The sequence below is a fragment of the Panthera onca genome, chromosome A3 (assembly GCF_046562875.1).
Source record: "Panthera onca isolate mPanOnc1 chromosome A3, mPanOnc1 haplotype 2, whole genome shotgun sequence".
NCBI classification, from domain to species: domain Eukaryota; kingdom Metazoa; phylum Chordata; class Mammalia; order Carnivora; family Felidae; genus Panthera; species Panthera onca.
This window is the reverse complement of record NC_138341.1, coordinates 139,362,594-139,379,575: the sequence shown is the minus strand read 5'-3', so window position 1 is coordinate 139,379,575 and position 16,982 is coordinate 139,362,594. Positions and strand designations below refer to the sequence as shown.

General features: G+C 66.8%; 1 protein-coding gene across 18 annotated transcripts in view; it reads left to right on the top strand.

Moving 5' to 3' along the window:
- KCNQ2 (potassium voltage-gated channel subfamily Q member 2) overlaps positions 1–16,982 on the top strand; it is a 148,658-nt gene that overhangs the window by 37,744 nt on the left and 93,932 nt on the right. For 4 of the 18 annotated variants that reach the window (XM_078443870.2, XM_060622005.3, XM_060621989.3 and 1 more), the window contains 6 exons: positions 3,040–3,263; positions 3,807–3,915; positions 4,244–4,375; positions 6,093–6,200; positions 8,756–8,879; positions 9,135–15,334. In XM_078443870.2, coding sequence (XP_078299996.1) covers positions 3,040–3,263; positions 3,807–3,915; positions 4,244–4,375; positions 6,093–6,200; positions 8,756–8,879; positions 9,135–9,827 — 1,390 coding nt within the window. In that variant the 3' untranslated portion in view covers positions 9,828–15,334. Of the gene's footprint in view, positions 1–3,039; positions 3,264–3,806; positions 3,916–4,243; positions 4,376–6,092; positions 6,201–8,755; positions 8,880–9,134; positions 15,335–16,982 lie in introns of those variants that run through there. The other 14 variants (XM_060621980.3, XM_060622085.3, XM_060621998.3 and 11 more) reach the window with 8 other exon arrangements.

Genomic DNA, 16,982 nt, shown 5'->3' with positions numbered 1-16,982 from the left:
TCGGCCTCCACGGCCCCTCGCGACGGAGCCCCGGGCCCCCTCTGATTCCAAATGACGGCCGGTGACGGTGCTGGCTGCTGGCGGCACACTTGCTTTTGTCCCCAAGCCAAACGATGCCCTGCTCCAAGCAGGAGGTGGGGGGAGGGGGGGGGGCCGGCCAGGGGCTCTGAGGCCAGGAAGGGCGCCGGTGGTTTCCGGGGTCCTCATCGCTCTCCGGTGAGCCTTCCCTCCGGGGCTCGCCATCTAGTACCTCTACTACGCACCGAGGGTGGCCACTCCTCACCGGCCGCCTCACCTGCGGGAGGCATCTCCGTCCTGTGTGTGCGGGCTCCCCGTGGCCCTGACACACCAGACGCGCCGGAAAGCCAGAGGCCCACGGCCCCCCCTTCCCCCTACAGGCCTGGTTTTGGGCGGACCGGAAACGGCCCCCTGCCCCGTGGGCTCCTTGTCCGCACCTTTACTCTCCGTCCACTGTCTGCTGTGGGGTGTGTGGAAGCGTCTGTCCTGCTTGCTCTGGGTCCCCGCCCCCGCCCCGCCCCCCTCCCGCCTGCCCCCCTCCCCGGCCAGAGCAGCACGCAGCCCCACGGCGTGTGGGCAGCTGCACTCGCCTGTCATCTTGTGCATGTGGCGGTGCTGGCCCTGGGCGCACGGGTGTCGAGCGGCGGGCGTGGGGAGGGGCTGTGCAGCAGGACCAGGGGCAGGGGCATGCTTGCCCACCTGCATCTCTGCATGCCTCGAGTCCCCACCGGAGGCGGCGCTTGGGGGACACTGGCAGCTCCGGGACCGGAGGCGCTGGGCCCCGGCAGAAGCTGACCCGCTTGTCCGGAGCTTGTGTCCAGGGGGCTTCTGGCCACAGGCTGGGCCCTCGGGTGAGGGGCCGCGGTCAGGCTGCTGGGGGGACCAGACGGCCAGTCCAGGAGCCCAGGCCAAGCTCCGCCTCACGGATGCCCCGTCATCGTTCGCGCTTTCCCTGGGCACATCCGTGGTCGAGCGCGGGCGGGAGGTCCTCCCCGCGGATGCTGGCTCCCTCCCCGCTGAGCTGGGCCCCGGCTGTGCAGACCCAAGCGTGGCCGATGTCGGTGCGGGCCTCCCCCCCTCCCCTCCCCTCCCCTCCCCTCCCCTCCCCCGGGTATTTAGGGTTTCGCTGTGGGCAGCGGGCAGGGGAGGAGAAGGCTGGGGCTTGGCTGTCTCCCCCAGACCCTCCGGAACCTGCTCCCCTTGTCCCGTGTGGATGCCAGAGCACTGGTGCCAGGAGAGACCGCCCTTGCACCCCCACGGCGGTCTCGTCCGGGGGTCTCTCCGCCGGAGCAGGTGGCCAGAGCCCCAGCCCGCGTCGGTTCGCCTCTGTCCTTGGCTTGTGAGGTTATTAAGGCAGCCCTTCCCTCGACACCCGCGGCAGCAGGGGCTGCGTGGACACCTGGCCGGGGGGCGGGTCTGGGGGGCCGGGGGCCGGGGGCCGCACACACTGAGCCGTGCAGCCTGGGCACCCACGCGGCGGGCTCTTGCGGCAGAGCGTCCCTCACCGGTCTGCACGTTCCGAGAGCCGGGACGGCAAGGCCTTCCTGTGGCTCCGTCCTCGAGACGGCTGCGTGGGGCCCAGCTCCGGGGGCTCAGCGGGGCCGTTGCTTCGTCCGGTCTCCCTGCACCGGCTGTTGATCTCCGTTGGGAAGGAGGAGGTCGTCTGTGCGGAGGGCCGCACGGTGCCTGGATTCCGGCGTGTCCCTCGCACCCGTCTGGCCTTCTTGGCCTCGTGCCGGGCGCAGCCGTCACGGGCTCGGGCCCGTGTCCCGAGCCAGCAGATGCCCGCTCCACCCGAGTGGGATCCGCACCGCAGCTCAACTCCTAGCTCTTACAGGCTCCTTTCTTCCCTTTTTCCCTGTCCTGGGGAGACCTGCTCACTAGCAGACGGGTGATCTCAGCTGCTCAGGGAGGTGGGAGGGGATGCTGTTTCCAGGCTGGGTAGACCAGGCCACTGGCCGTCTCTTCTCCGTGGCCAGTCATGTCTGCGCCGTCTCAGGGACCTGTCTCGGCTGTGGGTTCTGGTTGGGGCCGATGGGGGTGGCTGACCCGGGGGAGCCACAGTGGGGTCTGGCGATGTCTGAATGGTGAGCAGGTGATGGTGGCTTCCCGGTGACAGCAGAGGCCCCCGTCGGGCCCCGGGAGCAGCGCAGGGCTTTGCTCAGAGGCTGTTCTAGAAAGTTCTGTGGCTCCTTGCATGTGCCGGGTGTGAGCAGGTTCACAGTTCACAAGAGCCATGCTCTTCCACAGTGGAAACTGTCCGGTGGGAGGAAGCCAGGGGCCAACTGGTCCCTGGGCCTGACCTGCCCCCGGACCACAGTGACCCACTCCTGTCTCGTGGCTGCTGCCCAGAGGGTATCAGACCCAACTGCACAGGGAGGCCTGAGGACCCCTGGCTGGCCACGGTGGCCCCTCCCTGTGGCACGTCCCTACCACCCCCTGGAAGTGCGGGCGTTCAGTTCCCGGATGCATCCTGTATGTGGGGGCGGGAGCCTGTGCTGGCCCTGGTGCCGGGGAGAGGGGACGAGCCTCACAGGACACCCCGGCCCCCTCCACGCTTCCATGCTTTCTGCTCCAAACCTTTCTCCAGGTGGCTCCCGGGGTTTGGCAGAGGGGGTTTTGGCAGCTGTGGACCTCACCCCCCCCCCCCCCAGACCCTGGGGCAGTTACGGGGTATGGAGGGGCAGGCAGGGAAACCAGAGAAGGTTGCCAGGGAAAAGCCACACCCACGGGGCATTTTGGGGCCCTCGTGCTGCAGAGTGTCACCGTGGAGTTGGAGACCTGGCAGGACAGTGTGGAGAAGGCCCAGCACCTTTCCGTAGCACCCAAAGTGATTTAAGAGTCCACTGCCCCCCCCCCCCCCCACCGGCCATGCCGAGCACTGAGGGGCCCTAGGGGCGCCCGTGTGTGCACGTGTCGGCGTGGGCTGTGAGCGGACGTTGGGGTGTGAGTGTCCTTTGCACAGTGACTTCTCTTGCTGTCTTTCTGTGTGTCCGCCCCTGTCGGTCCTCGTGGGAGCAGTCAGAAGGTCAGTTTGAAAGACCGTGTCTTCTCCAGCCCCCGAGGCGTGGCCGCCAAGGGGAAGGGGTCCCCGCAGGCCCAGACCGTCCGCCGGTCACCCAGTGCCGACCAGAGTCTGGAGGACAGTCCCAGCAAGGTGCCGAAGAGCTGGAGCTTCGGGGACCGCAGCCGGGCACGCCAGGCCTTCCGGATCAAGGGCGCCGCATCCCGACAGAACTCAGAAGGTGGGTCAGGCCGCCGTCTGCCTGCGCTCTCGCTGTCCCCCGAGCACCGCCCAGGGCCCCGGAGCCCCTTTGAGCAGCGACTCTCCTCGACCCTTTCTTCTGAGGTGCAACTCCCGTAACGTAAGGTCGGCCACGTCACGGTGAGCACTTTGGTGGCAGTACACTCAGCTTTCAATCCAGCACGTTCTTTGGCTCAGAGCAGACCTGCACCTGTCAGGACCCCTCCCAGCCCCGGCCACTGCCAGGCTGCTGCTTCCCGTGTGCCTTGGCCTCCTCTGCACTTTTCACACAAGCGAGTCACGTGCTGTGTGCTCACACGCCCGTGCGGGGCCACAAATCGGCTTCGTGCCTGTTCGTGGCCGGACGATCTTCCATGGTTTCTGTCCACTTCGAAGCCGTCCTGTGAGCCGCTCGGCTGAGGGGAGCAGGTGGGCTGGAAGGTGGCCTCCCCGGGGAATCAGGGCACTGCTTGGGGGAGGGGGGCGGCCCCTCTGTCCTCGGTGCAGCTCCGCCCCTCACGGGCCGCGTCTCGCCCCCGCCCAGAAGCGAGCCTCCCCGGGGAGGACGCTGCAGAGGACAACAAGAGCTGTAACTGCGAGTTTGTGACCGAAGATCTGACCCCAGGCCTCAAAGTCAGCATCCGGGCCGTGTGGTGAGGGACTCAGCTTCCGCTCTTCCTGGGATGCGGGCCCTCTGGGGGCCGGCGTGGGGGCATGTGCTCTGGTGAGACACCTGTGCCTTGTGGCTCCCGTGGCCCCTCATGCCACGGCTGTCACCTGCCCGTCCTGGGTGCAGAGCACGGAGGCTACCGGGAGGCGGCTCCCGGGGGTGGGGGGACGGGGGCTGTCTGCACCCTGCGGCCCGGGAGTGGCCCGTGTCCACAGAGGGCGGGTGGCCGGCCCGGGAGATCGTGGCGTCGGCCGCTGCCTGTTCTTGGAGGTGCTGGGGGTGCCCGGGGCTCACGGCTGCCCCCGCCCCAGCGTCATGCGGTTCCTGGTGTCCAAGCGGAAGTTCAAGGAGAGCCTGCGGCCATACGACGTGATGGACGTGATCGAGCAGTACTCGGCCGGCCACCTGGACATGCTGTCCCGCATCAAGAACCTGCAGTCCAGGCAAGAGCCTCCCCCCGCCGCCTGCCAGCCCTGGGGCGTGGAGGCCGGGTCCTTCTGGGCCGCAGCCGGGGTGGCTCCGGCAGCCGGGGTGGCTCCGGAGGGGTGGCATCCCTCAGGGGCCAGCACGGGGGGTGGGGGGCGACGTGGGGGTCCTCGTGCTGCCCCCAGAGGGGGGGTGGCGGACAGGGCTGCGGGGACGCGGTGGTCGGCCCTGCCTGCCGCCGCCTCCGGGCCCTTCCTCTCGGGCCCCACGCCGGCCCTACGTGGGCCTTCTGCACACCCTCGTGTGGTCTGTCTGTTGTAATCTTTCCGTTGTCTCTCCCTTCTCGCCCTCCTGCCCCCGCTCTGGTGGGTGAGCGTACGTGTGTGTGCATTCACATGCACGTGTGCGCGTGCGTGTATCGTGTGAACGCACACGCGCGTGCACGGGTGTGGGCACCTGCGGCCACGGTACAGGTGCACGTGTGTGCACACGTTATGCATGCGTGTGGCGTGTGCATGTGCCTCTGTGTGTGCTGTGGGTCCACGCATGTACGTGTGCACCTGTGCACACCGGTGTGCGTGTGTGTTGGGGGTGAGGGTAGTTGTCTCGAGAGAGGGAGCCTCGAGAGAGGGGGTTTTGTGAGCCCCGCCGGGAGCTGCTGCTTATTCCGGGACAGGGGCTTGTCCACCCCCGTCCCTCACGGGCGGCCCCCTGCGTTCCAGGACACATGTGAGGGGTTGGCATCAGCAGGGCACGTACACGCGTGTCCACGGACCCGGGCGCACACCCGAGCACAGGCGCGGACACATGCACACACGTGTGTGTGGTGTAAGGAGCCCACGTGGCTGTTGCCGTGGTCTCTCCGGAAGTGAGTCACCCGCTTCCGCCAGCAAGAGCCCCGCCCCTGCCCGTGGTCCCTCAGACTCCACTGGTCTGCCCCGGCCACTCCTGGCTGCAGCAGGGTCCGGACGGTCAGGGGACGGTCGTAGGGCTCAGCCAGCTCCCCAGGCCCTGGCGGTAGTGAAGTCCTCGTCCTGGGGAGGTCAGTGTGCCCCTCCCGCACCTGGACGCCAGGGAAGGGTCTCTCTGGGCCTTAAGCTGCTCCCGTCGGGCGGGTAGCGGGGGGTGACCCTGTCCTCAACACGGCTGAGGCTGCGCGGTCAGCTGCTCACCGTCCCCCACCGCCCCGGGGCAGCAGCTAGACCTGTGCCGTGCACGTGGGCATATGTGAGGTGCGAGTGTGTGCGTGTGCAATTATGCACATGCAAGCAAACGTGTGCCTGTGCAGCGTGCGTGCAAGCTGAGGCGTGCAGAGCGTGGACGTGCACGCGCACAGGGGTGCGTGAGACAGAGTACTGCAGCGGCTCGGCCGCTGGGCCTGTTCCCATGTCTCTCTCACCGAGGTTGATTTTGTTAACCGGGCTCCTCTGTCCTACCCGCCCCCCTCCCCCTTCTGACCGGAAGAACAAAGCACACGGGCCGCCCCAAGGAGCTGGGACACCTGCCCCTCACTGGCAGGGCCCCACCGTGGTTCGCCGGCACCCTCGGCGCCGCGCCCCGGCTGCGGTGGCTCCGGCGCACACACCTGCCGGCCCGGGCAGGCCTGGGGCCAGCCGCGTGGTTGCGGGCCCCCCTAGTTCTGGGCTCGCTCGGGCGCCTCCCAGGTTAAGTGAGCGCCTTCCGCGCTGTTTCACGATGCATTTGGTGGTGTCTCTTTTCTTGTTCACTCGCCAGGATAGATATGATTGTGGGCCCCCCACCCCCTTCAACTCCCCGGCACAAGAAGTACCCCAGCAAAGGACCCGCGGCCCCTCCGAGAGAGTCACCCCAGTACTCACCTAGGTCAGGACGCCAGCCCTTCCCGCCTTGTGTCTGTGGAACGGCCAGCCCCCTTCGCTCCAGGCCACATGACGGCAGCACCTGGCCTGTATCCCGACGGGACATCGGGGAGGCGGGGGGGCTGCTCCTGGCGGGGGGGGGGGGGGTGCTGTGTCAGGGTCCCGGGGAAGCTTTCCGTGGGGGGCTCCTTTCCACGGACATCCCAAGTGACGTCTAGCCTGGGCGGGGGACCCCCAGCTGGCGGTGTCCTTCCCGCCCCAGCCCCCCTGCCCCTTCCCCCCGCGCCCTCCCTGCTTCGGGGCTCACCTGGGCTGCCTCGTGGATCTGAGGAGCGCCTGTTGCTTCTCCCGCCTTGGAGCCACCCGGGTAGAGTAGTAAGGAAGCCCCCGCCAGGCACCCAGCACTCAGCCGGGTGCCAAGGGGACGCGTGACAGTTCACTGCGTCATGTCCAGCGGGCAGAATAGTATGGAAGCCGGTCCCGGCTGATGGGCGGAGTGGAAGGTGAGGGCACGGTTAGGTGGGGAGTTCACAGAAGCAGCTGTTCTAGTGACGAGTTCAAACTTCGGTACCTTTCTGCCTCCTTGGGACAGATGGTGGCCGTGACCTGTGGCCCTTGGGCAGGGCTGCTCAGCCGAGGGACAGCGGAGCCCCGGGGGCAGAGAGGAGGGCCAGGGCAGATATGCCCTGGCCTGCTGGCAGCTCAGGGGCAGAGGGGCCCAGGAGCATCCCGGAGGCCAGCAGGGACACTGCCACGTGGATCCGGGCTGGCCGCTGGAGGGACTGGTGTGTTTGACCCGTCCTCCCCGCGTGCCAGGGTTTCTGCACGTGAGGCTGAGGGTCAGCGTGCTGGACCTCTCAGCCTGGTGGCTCTTCCATCAGAAAGGGGTCCCTGACGAAGGAGGCCTGACCCGGGGCAGCCCCTGACAGTGTTTGCTGGTCCGCTGCTCCGCCCCTCCTCTCCTGCCTTGAGACGCCGGCCCGTCCTGGGCCTTGTGCAGGGGGCAGGGGTGGGCATCCAGAGCCGTGAGCTGGGAAGGTTCTGTAGCCCTCGGAACTGCCCGGGCCTCCGGACCGGCTGCAGCCAGAGGACACGCAGATTCTCACAGAGGAGGGGCCGGAGACACAGCGTGGGCACGTGGGGGTTTAGCCTGACCCCTCAGCCCGAGGCCAGGGGGAGGGAGGGCACGGGCCCCTCAGAGGCCCCTCCCCCAACCCCGGCAGCGCCAGCTGCAGGCTCCCAGGGGGGACCGGCCAGGCAGGTGGCCCGTCATGTGGCAGGGGTGAAGGCGCTGAGCACCTGTGCCGGGACTGTGTGGACACTTGCAGACACCAGGGAACCCTCCCCCCTCCCCACTGGCGTCTGCTTGGAGCCCGAGGGTCCCCCCGCTGCCCCCCGCCCTTCCTGGTCCTTCGCGCATGAGTCAAGCATGAAGTTCAGACAGAGCATGAGGCTGTACTGTGGCTGACGCAAGCCTGAACCCCTCTTCTGCTTCGTGCAACGGAAAGAGAACGATCCCCCCGAGCCCTGCTCCCCGTTCAGAGGCAGACAGAGCAGCCTGCGGGTGAGGAAGGAGGCCGAGACGGGGCCCCGGCCAGCTCACGTGGCCCCCTGCACTCTGAGACCTGAGGAGTGTGCCTCGTGCTGGAGGCTCCCGACTGCCCGGCGGGGATGCCGTTCGCCGGGCCGGTCGGAGGGCTGACCCAGCGGCTTGCACACAGCCCGGGACTTTGTTCCCTCGTGAGCCCCCGCGTACCTGTGGGTCTTGGCTCAGTGTCAGGAGCCCACACCGCAGCGGTGGCCCCTTCCGAGCCTGTCGGTGGCCCATCCCGTTCGGCCGGGGATCGTACCGATGTCCTCCTCCCAGATGGAAACCTTCCACCTCCTGTTGCCGTTCGGGACCCGTGGCCTCCTTCGAGTTGAGCTCAGCCGCGCTGTCCGTCCCACACGCGCGAGCACACGCGCACACACACACGTGCACATGCCCAGCAAGCACACAGACTGGTCGGCAGTGGCTCTGTCTGCCCCCACCCCGTGTTGTGCGTTGGCGGTTTCCTGTGTTGGTCTGTGTCCCTCCCTGTCCGGTGTGCATGGAGCCGCGGCCCTCATCATCTGCTTCTGTTCCTGCCGCAGACGTGGAGCTCCGCCCTCCCCAGGCCCCCCCCCCCCCCCCCCCCCCCCCCCGCCCCGGGTTGGGCTGACTGAGGTCACATTTAGAGGAGTAAAGCTCAGGGGAGGGGGCGGGGCACGGGGGGCAGGGCAGCTGGGGGGTGAGCGGTCCGATCCCTCTCCACTTTACTCCTCGTTAATGTGCCGCCCGCTGGAACGCAGTGGGTGGGAGCAGGCCCCTCAGGCTCAGAGAGCAGGGCGAGACCAGGTGCCCCACGTCTACCTGCCCTGGCGCCCTGCTGCCCCCCACCCCCCCCACGCCCCGGGCGGCTCCGGGCCCAGCCCGGAGCCTGGATCTGGGGGCCCGTGGCCTGGCCCGGGAGGAAAGGGCCACGGGCCCCGGCGCACCCGCCCGAGCTCATGCTGGGGGGTGGGGTCTCTTCCCGGCAGAGTGGACCAGATCGTGGGGCGGGGCCCGGCGATCACAGACAAGGACCGCACCAAGGGCCCAGCCGAGGCCGAGTTGCCCGAGGACCCCAGCATGATGGGGCGGCTGGGGAAGGTGGAGAAGCAGGTAGGAGGGTCCCCCAGCCCAAGGTGGGGGGCGGGGGGGGTGGGACGGGGGACGCCACGGCCCTTCCTTCCCTCTGGACGGTTTGCTCCAAGGGGTGGACCCACGGTGGACAGCAAGGCGGCCCAGAGGCCACCCAGGCTGGCGGGTAGGGTCAGGCGCAGAGCCCCTCGTGCATTTGCTTCTGCGCCCACGCGGGGGAGGGTGCCCGGCCGCCTCCCGGCAGCTCCAGGCCTGGTCCAGCGGCCCCTGTTTCAGGTGTTGTCCATGGAGAAGAAGCTGGACTTTCTGGTGAACATCTACATGCAGCGCATGGGCATCCCCCCGACGGAGACGGAGGCGTACTTCGGGGCCAAGGAGCCCGAGCCGGCGCCGCCCTACCACAGCCCCGAGGACAGCCGCGAGCACGGGGACAGGAACGGCTGCATCATCAAGCTGATCCGTTCCGCCAGCTCCACGGGCCAGAAGAACTTCTCGGCGCCCCCGGCCCAGTGCCCGCCCTCCACCTCGTGGCAGCAGCAGTGCCACCCGCGCCAGGGCCACGGCACCTCCCCTGTGGGCGACCACGGCTCGCTGGTGCGCATCCCGCCCCCGCCCGCCCACGAGCGCTCGCTGTCCGCCTGCAGCGGGGGCAACAGGGCCAGCACGGAGTTCCTGCGGCATGAGACCGCCCTGCGGGACAGCGACACGTCTATCTCCATCCCGTCCGTGGACCACGAGGAGCTGGAACGTTCCTTCAGTGGCTTCAGCATCTCCCAGTCCAAGGAGAACCTGGACGGCCTCCACAGCTGCTACGCGGCCGCGGCGCCCTGCGCCACAGTCAGACCCTACATCGCGGAGGGCGAGTCGGACACGGACTCGGACCTGTGCACCCCGTGCGGGCCCCCGCCGCGCTCCGCCACCGGGGAGGGCCCTTTCGGCGATGTGGGCTGGGCCGGGCCGCGGAAGTGAGGCCGCCCGCCCGCCTCCCCCCGACTCTGGCTTTCCAGGTCTGCAGACGGGACGCTCCTCAGCGACGTGGGCGGGGGCGCCTTGGTCTCGAGAAGTGAAGTCTGGCAGAAGTTATTTCTTAACAAGGGGCCGCCAGGCCGGCCGTGCCCTCTCTGCAGACCGCCGGCTGGGGTGTGAGCAGGGGTGATGGCAGAGGACAGACCCCTGGCGGTAGGGAGGAGGCGTGTGGTCAAGGAGCAGGGCCCGCTGAGGGTGGCAGCGAGGGGCAGGATCGATGGCCTTGAGGCCCGTGGGGAGGGAGCTTGGGCTGAAGGAAGCACTGTTGCCCCGTGGGCGCGGCTTGGTCTTGTCCCTCTGTCCCCGCAAGGCTGGCACGACGACGCCTTCTCTGCTCCAGGGAGCTGCTGGCCTGCAGAGGAGGGGGTGAGACCTCAGGGCCTCCCGGCCTCGGCTCCTGTGGGGAGGGGCCTGCTCCACAGGCTTCTGGAACGGGGCCGTTGCGGGGGGCTCTTGCAGCCACCGGAGACCTGGGGATGGGCACCCCCATGTGCTCCAGGCCACGGCCAGCACCGGATAGAGCCCCGTGTGCAGGGAGCATGCTGGGTGGTTGCGGGCTGGTGTTTCTAGGCCCCAGGGCCGGGTAGGTCGTGGTGAGCAGGTTCACGTGCTGTCTTTCCCTGGGGGCCCTGCCTCACTGCTCCCCCACTGGTGCCTCAACAGGACCCAGGGCAGGACGATGCTATAACCCCTGGGGAAAGCCTTCAAAGCCCCCCAGAGGTTGGGGGGCCCCCTCCCCCCGTGGAGCTGAAGCAGCCCTGTCCTGTAGGGTGCCTCCTTCGTCCCCGCTGCGGCTGACCGTCCACCCACCCGCTCTGCAACTGACTGGTCCCTTGGCTGTGACTTCTTGGTATCCTGGGAGTCAAGGATGACCATCTCCAGCCTGAGCCTCAGGGAGCAGGGGCCCTTGTCTCCTGTGGTTGGCACCTTGGCCCCAGGAACAGCAGCTCTGAGCCAGTCTCAGCACTCTGTGGGGTGGGAGGCATCTGGCATTTGGAGGCGCAGCCCGGGCACCTGGCTATCTCTGCGGCAGTGACCCCCGCGTGTGGTCGGGCTGGACGCGGCCAAGCCCACTATGGAGTGACCTCCCCCAAACACTAGGTCCTGGGGGAGCTCTGTCATGACTCGGACCAGAAGTGGTTGGCGAGAGAGTCTGCCTTTGTCCTCGGAGAAGGGCTTGGAAAACAGTATCTGAGGGTCATGTGCCCCGGGCATGAGGTCTGGGTGCTCAGAGCTCTTTAGGGAGTAATGTCTCTTGACCGGGCAGGGGCCATTGCTATGGGCTCTGTGCCTGCCGCCTCCCCTTGCCAGGACACCCCGGGTCCCACCATAGGCGCCTCTTGCTGGCTGGGCAGCAGGTGGCTGTGCTGGGTCTGTGTTTGCCCACAGCGGAGGGCGGAGGGCGGGGGGCGGAGGGCACAGGCTCAGAGGTGGAAACCGCTGTTGCTGTCGGGGCCCAGCCTCCGGGAGGGGAAGGTGTGGAAGTTGCCACGGGGCCCAGGAAGGAGCGCTTCTGGGGCCGTGCTGGCTCCCTCATGCTGAGGACCGTCCTTCTCCAGGGCCGTGTTTCTCTGGCCTCAGGGTGGTGGGAGAAGTCCCTGCCCGTGCAGACGCCGCGGGCCTTGGTGTGGCCTGTGCGGAGTGGCCCGGGGAAGGTGCCTCTCCCATCGCCATCTCCCTCTGGGCTGAGCCCCCTTCGCCCTCCCGGCACGGGGGAGGCGGGGGGGTTCCAGCTGCAGACCGCCAGGCAGGGCAGGAGCGGGCGGCCCCTGAGCCGGGCAAGGCCGGGTCGGATCTCGAGGCCCTGTGAGAGTTAGAGCATGTCGCCGGTGACAGACCCGCCTTGTTGGGTCTCGGCCATCGAGGACTCCAGGCCCTGGGTGGAGGCGCCTGTTGTCCCGAGAGAAAGGTTGCTGTCCCGTCCCACATGCTCCCTGTGTTGTGTGCCCCTGCAGACGGGAGGAGCTGGCCTCAGACGTGCTTCCTGTCCACAGAGCCGCTGCACAGGGGGAGGGGTCTCTCAGGCCGCAGCAGGAGGGGTCTCAGGCATGTTCCACGTCCGCAGGGGGGACGAGAGGCCTCCTGCCTGAGATCTCTGGCCCCTCCGAAGGGAGGAGGCACCCAGCTCTGGGGGATGGTTTAGGGGCTCGGCTTTGGGAGATGATGTCGTAGAGGCCCCCTCTCGGGACGCCCGGACCGAGGCCCGGGCGGTGCGTGTCCCTCACGGCACCCGCCCCCTGCCCCGGGGTCCCACCCTCGGAGAAGCATAGCAGGAAAAGGCTGGAGGCCTCTGCAAGGAGCGTGAGCCCTTGGTTGGGCGTGTGCGTGATGGGAGTGCGGAGCCGGCCGGTCACCCTTGGCAGATGTGGCAAAGGTTTCCTAAGACAAGGGCACTTGTTAGGCCAGAGTATGTGCCCCCACAAGCCCACGGCCCTGTGCTCATGTACACGCTTGCGTACGTGCAGCACACGCACACACATAAGCGCACCCATGGGGATGTAACTTGGCACACACACGCTCACATGCACGCACACACTCATGTGCACACGTACACATGTGCAGCCCACCCACACATGCACACAATGCGCACACACGGGCTCACTCATACACACACTTACAAGCTCACACGTGCACACGTGTGCACACTCACACACACACACAACTTCACACGCACACGGTCACCCACACATGCTCACACACACTCATACACACACTTACAAGTTCACATGCACACGCTCACCCACACACGCTCACATGCACGCGTGCACATTCGCACACAAGCTCACACATGCACGCTCACCCATACATACTCGCACGTGCACACGCCCACGTGCATGCACTCTCACACCCTTGCCCAGTGTGCGTGCACGCTGCACATCTGACCTTGGTGGCCCTTTGTCTGACCTCTCTCTCTGGATCTGTCTGCTTTATGCCCTGAGAAGCTAACAACTTTGAGTGGCAGGTGGCCGGCGGTCCCGGGCTCCTGGGCAGCTCTGGCAGAGGGGCCACCGGGGCCCGTCAGGGGCCCACGCGCCTCACGTCAGCCGGCCCGGCGGCTGTCCAGAGCCTCCGTTCGGCCGGATGCCACGACGTGACTTGGGCTGGGCTGGGGAGGCCCGGGTGTCCGGTTGTAACCCTGGGGCCCTGACCGGCTCCCTCTGCCCTCCCTGGCCACACGGGCGTCACCCTGTCCCTCACCGGCACCCTCTGGCCCAACATCTCCTGCCTGCCCACGTGAACTCATGAGCCATGGCCTCGCTGGGCCTCCCTGGAGGATGGAGGGGCCCTGGCCAGGTGGCAGAGGCCTCCCTCGGCCTGCCCGCCTGGCCCCTTGTACGGGAGGGCGCTCCCCTCGTCAGGGGCGCTCGCCTCAAGCCCGTTTGGAGGAGGCTAGAAAGGTGCCTGCGCTCTGGGACCCCACACTGCAAAGGGTGCTCTGTAGAAGCCCATCTGGTTAGAGCGGGAACTGCCCTGTGGCTGCCCCTGGTCCCCGAGCACACGAACCAGCCAGGTGGGGCGGCATCGTGAACTAACCTTGTCCCTTGTACTAGGCTCACGGATTCAGCACGTTAACACGGGAGAGAAGCGGGGGGGAGAGGGGTGCCCTCTCTTCTGCTGGCCCTCACATTCAGGGGGCACCCCATAAAGCAGGTGCCCCTGCCTCTGCTGTTTGTGGATGGAACTCGGCCCTGAGACCGTTCTAGATGCTTCCTGAAGCCCAGAGGTGTGGAGGGCTCCTGGGAGGCCTTTGTAGAAATGCTGACTCTTTGTATCTATTTCGTATTCACCCCGAACTGTAAATAGTGTACAGACTGTGGTGCAGGCGTTTGTTTGCCTCTGACGTCATGCCGCGAGACCAGAGTGACGACAGTGTCCCCGCCCTCTGATGTCACAAGCCCTTGAAATAAACACGGTGTGCAGAGGGACAGTTTGACACCCCATGGAGGGCTTGGGGACATCTTGCACCCGAGCAGGGTGGCTGGGTTCTGAGCAGCAGGACGGCTCTGTGCCCCTGGTGCCCCTCCCCCCACCCCATGCTCACCGGCTCCGAGGCAGACGCTCCCTTCCCCGACTGACGCTGTCTTGCGTGGTCTTCCACTGCCTCCGGCGGTGGTGTGGACAGACCTGCCCTCTGTGACCCCGGAGCTGGTCCTCGGGCCACCTGCTTGGATGTGCCAATGCTGGGTGAGGGGCAGGAGGGCTGGGGAGGGCCCAGAAGTAATGGGCTACCTGCTTCTAGCACCCAGGGGAGCCTGTGTGGCTGCTCCCGGGGGGCAGGCTCCGCTGGGCCCCTGCTGAGCACTAAGTAGGAGAGACGACCAGGGAGGGCTTCCCGTAGGAGGTGGTGTGGTGGGATTAGGGGCTTGCCCCTCTCCTCTCTCCAGGGGACCTGGGAACACCAGCTGCCGAGGCCGGGACGCTGCATAGCCCCCGGAGCGTGCACGAGCAGGGGCCACGGGTCACGGGATATGCCATCTTGTGGGGGTGGGGGCTGACCGCAGACTCCAGGAGGAGACTTTGGAGGGAGAGAGGCTTTAGCAAACAGGGTAGAGACAGCACGGAAGAGACACTCCCTGGAAGGGGAGACCCTCTGTCAACCTCTCCAAGGCACCTGTGGGACCGGAGGAGCCGGCTGGCCTCTCGTCTTGGACACCTGCGTGGTGTCCCTGGCTGGCAGAGGATGCCAGGGAGACCCTCAGGACGGGCAGGTCAGGTGCTGGGGGAGGGGGCCCCGAGAGGGGCGGCCCACACGGCTGGCCCTCCCCCGCCACACCACACGCCCAACTCTGGCTGGGTTTCATAATGTCGTTGCCTTAATGCGCGTTGACGGAAATTCACCGAGGTCGCCCCATGCCCCCCGGCGTCTGCCGGGCACCGACACAGGACCCCGCCTCCTCCTCCCCGCCGGCTCCGCAGATGGACGCAGAGCGGACGGCGGACCCGGCACCAGCCTCACGTCCGCCGGGCCCTTCCGCGCCCCGTCCCGCGCCCGGTGCCCCGTTCGCCACCCCGCAGCCCTTGTCCGCGCCGCTGCCTTGGCTGTCTGCACTTTGTTCTTGCTCCAAAGAATACTCATAATGCCTTCAGTACTGCCGTGTACTTTCCACCACTCGTACGCGCCCCTGTACCATTGCCACCGGCCTTTCTTCTCGCGAATGTGTTACCACCGCACACTTGACCCTCGACTTGTGCATTGTCCGTTTTCTAGGGATAGACGCCCAGGGAATGAACTCTAGTTTTCTACGGACCAGCCGACACGCTGACTTACTCAACTCACTGTCAGGTTGACACTTGTACCTGAGAGCGGGGCCCAGTACGGCTTTGCCCAGGACCGCAGGGGTGGAATCTGGCAGCAGGGACGCATGTGGAAAGTTCCAGAAAGTTCTACTGCCACAGGGACCTGTGCACTTAGTAAAACACAGTGATTCAACCTGCACGGTGTGTGGCCTCTTTCCTCTTGCACGCCGTCTCGGGGCTGCTGGCCTCTGGCCCTGCTCGCAACGGGCCGGGCGGCGTGAGGCCTCTGTGCTCCACGGTGGGACTCCCACTCTCCAGGGTCAAGGCCTTGGGCTCTGTCAGTGTCCTTTGCTGCCGTAACAAAGGACCGCAGGTCGTCAGCTTAAGGTAGTAGGAATTCCGGGGCCCGAGCCCGCCAAAGCCCCTTCCCGTCCCTGCTGCTGCCAGAGGGCCGTGGGCTCCAGAGCCATCCCGGGAACCCTGGAACCTGCACTGTGTGGCCCTTGGGTGTCTGGGCCAGCACAATCCACTCTGGCCAGATTTCTCTGCGGCTCTGGGGGTCCTGGTGAGTAACCCTGCTCCCACGTGCTCTGGCGGGGGGAGTCCCTCGCTACCCCCTCACACACTGGCCCCCCTCACTGCACGGAGGAGGCTGTGGAGGAAGGCAGGAGCCTGCCTGTGACCGCCCTAGCCTCACCGTGGCCATGGGAGAAGAAGGTCGTTGTCTCTTGCATTCGATGGTCTTTGGCTCATCTCTCTGTGCCAAGAAGTTTCGCTCAGTTTCTCTAGAATTGTCACCTAGGGTTAGGGTTAGGTTTGGCTGTGACTAACAGAGAAGCCTTAAGTAACCATGGGTTCAACAGAATAGACTCATATTTGTCTCTCATGGTCCAGAGGGAGGCTGTCTGGACTAGTGTGGCAGGTGGCCCTCTGGTGCCAGGGACCCAGGACCCTCCTGATTTGTGGCTGTGCTCTACATGACTTTCTCCACAGGGTCACCTCAAGGACCAACATGGCTGCTTGAGTCCAGCCATTACATCTTCATTCCAGTCAGCAACAGGGGGTGAGGGAAGGACACCCTGTCCCTTCAAGGACCAGTCTCTGAAGTTACACACACACACACACACACACACACACACACACACACACAGCTTCTGCTTAACTTCCATTGGCTAAAACCCAGTCACGATCTGTACAGAAGATCAGAAAATGTGGCCTTCATGCCGGGTGCCATGTGCCCACCTATGCTCTCTGGCAGCCCACCCAGCCCAGGTTCTGCTCCCTGCAGGGCTCACCCACCCTGGGTGGACACTGGCTGCCAGACCACAGGGTGCAGAGAGTAGAGTGGGGAAGAACAGGGCAGAGGGTGACCCCGTGGTCCCCGCTGCTCCCCGCACATTCAGGCTTTCCTTGCCACTCTGCGCCCAGCCCATGTGGCCGCACAGCCCTGTGTGTCCGGCCAGCAGCGGCCGGTGCACACCCGCCCCCCTCCTCATCCCACTATGTGGTGGGAGCACAGATCACCACATTCCCCGGGGAGGAAACCAAGGCGGGAGAGGTAAGTAGGGGCCGGTATGTGGCCCCAGAGCCTGCCTGGAGAAGCGGCCAGAACTCACAGGGGAGCCCGCCCCCAGCTGAGCCGCCCTCTGTGTCCCGGCCACAGGGGCCCTGGTGTCTGAGAACGTCTGCGTGTTCCTCGTCCCCATCCCGGTACGCCAGGCACAGGGCTGCCTCCCGCTGTCTCCCGGGCCCATGGGCCCCCTTGTCCAGTGCTGGACGCTGAGGCCAGCACCGTGGGGGACAACGGGGAAGGCTGCAGATGGTGGAGCCGGATCTGGGCAGCCTGTGGGGGCGGCTGGA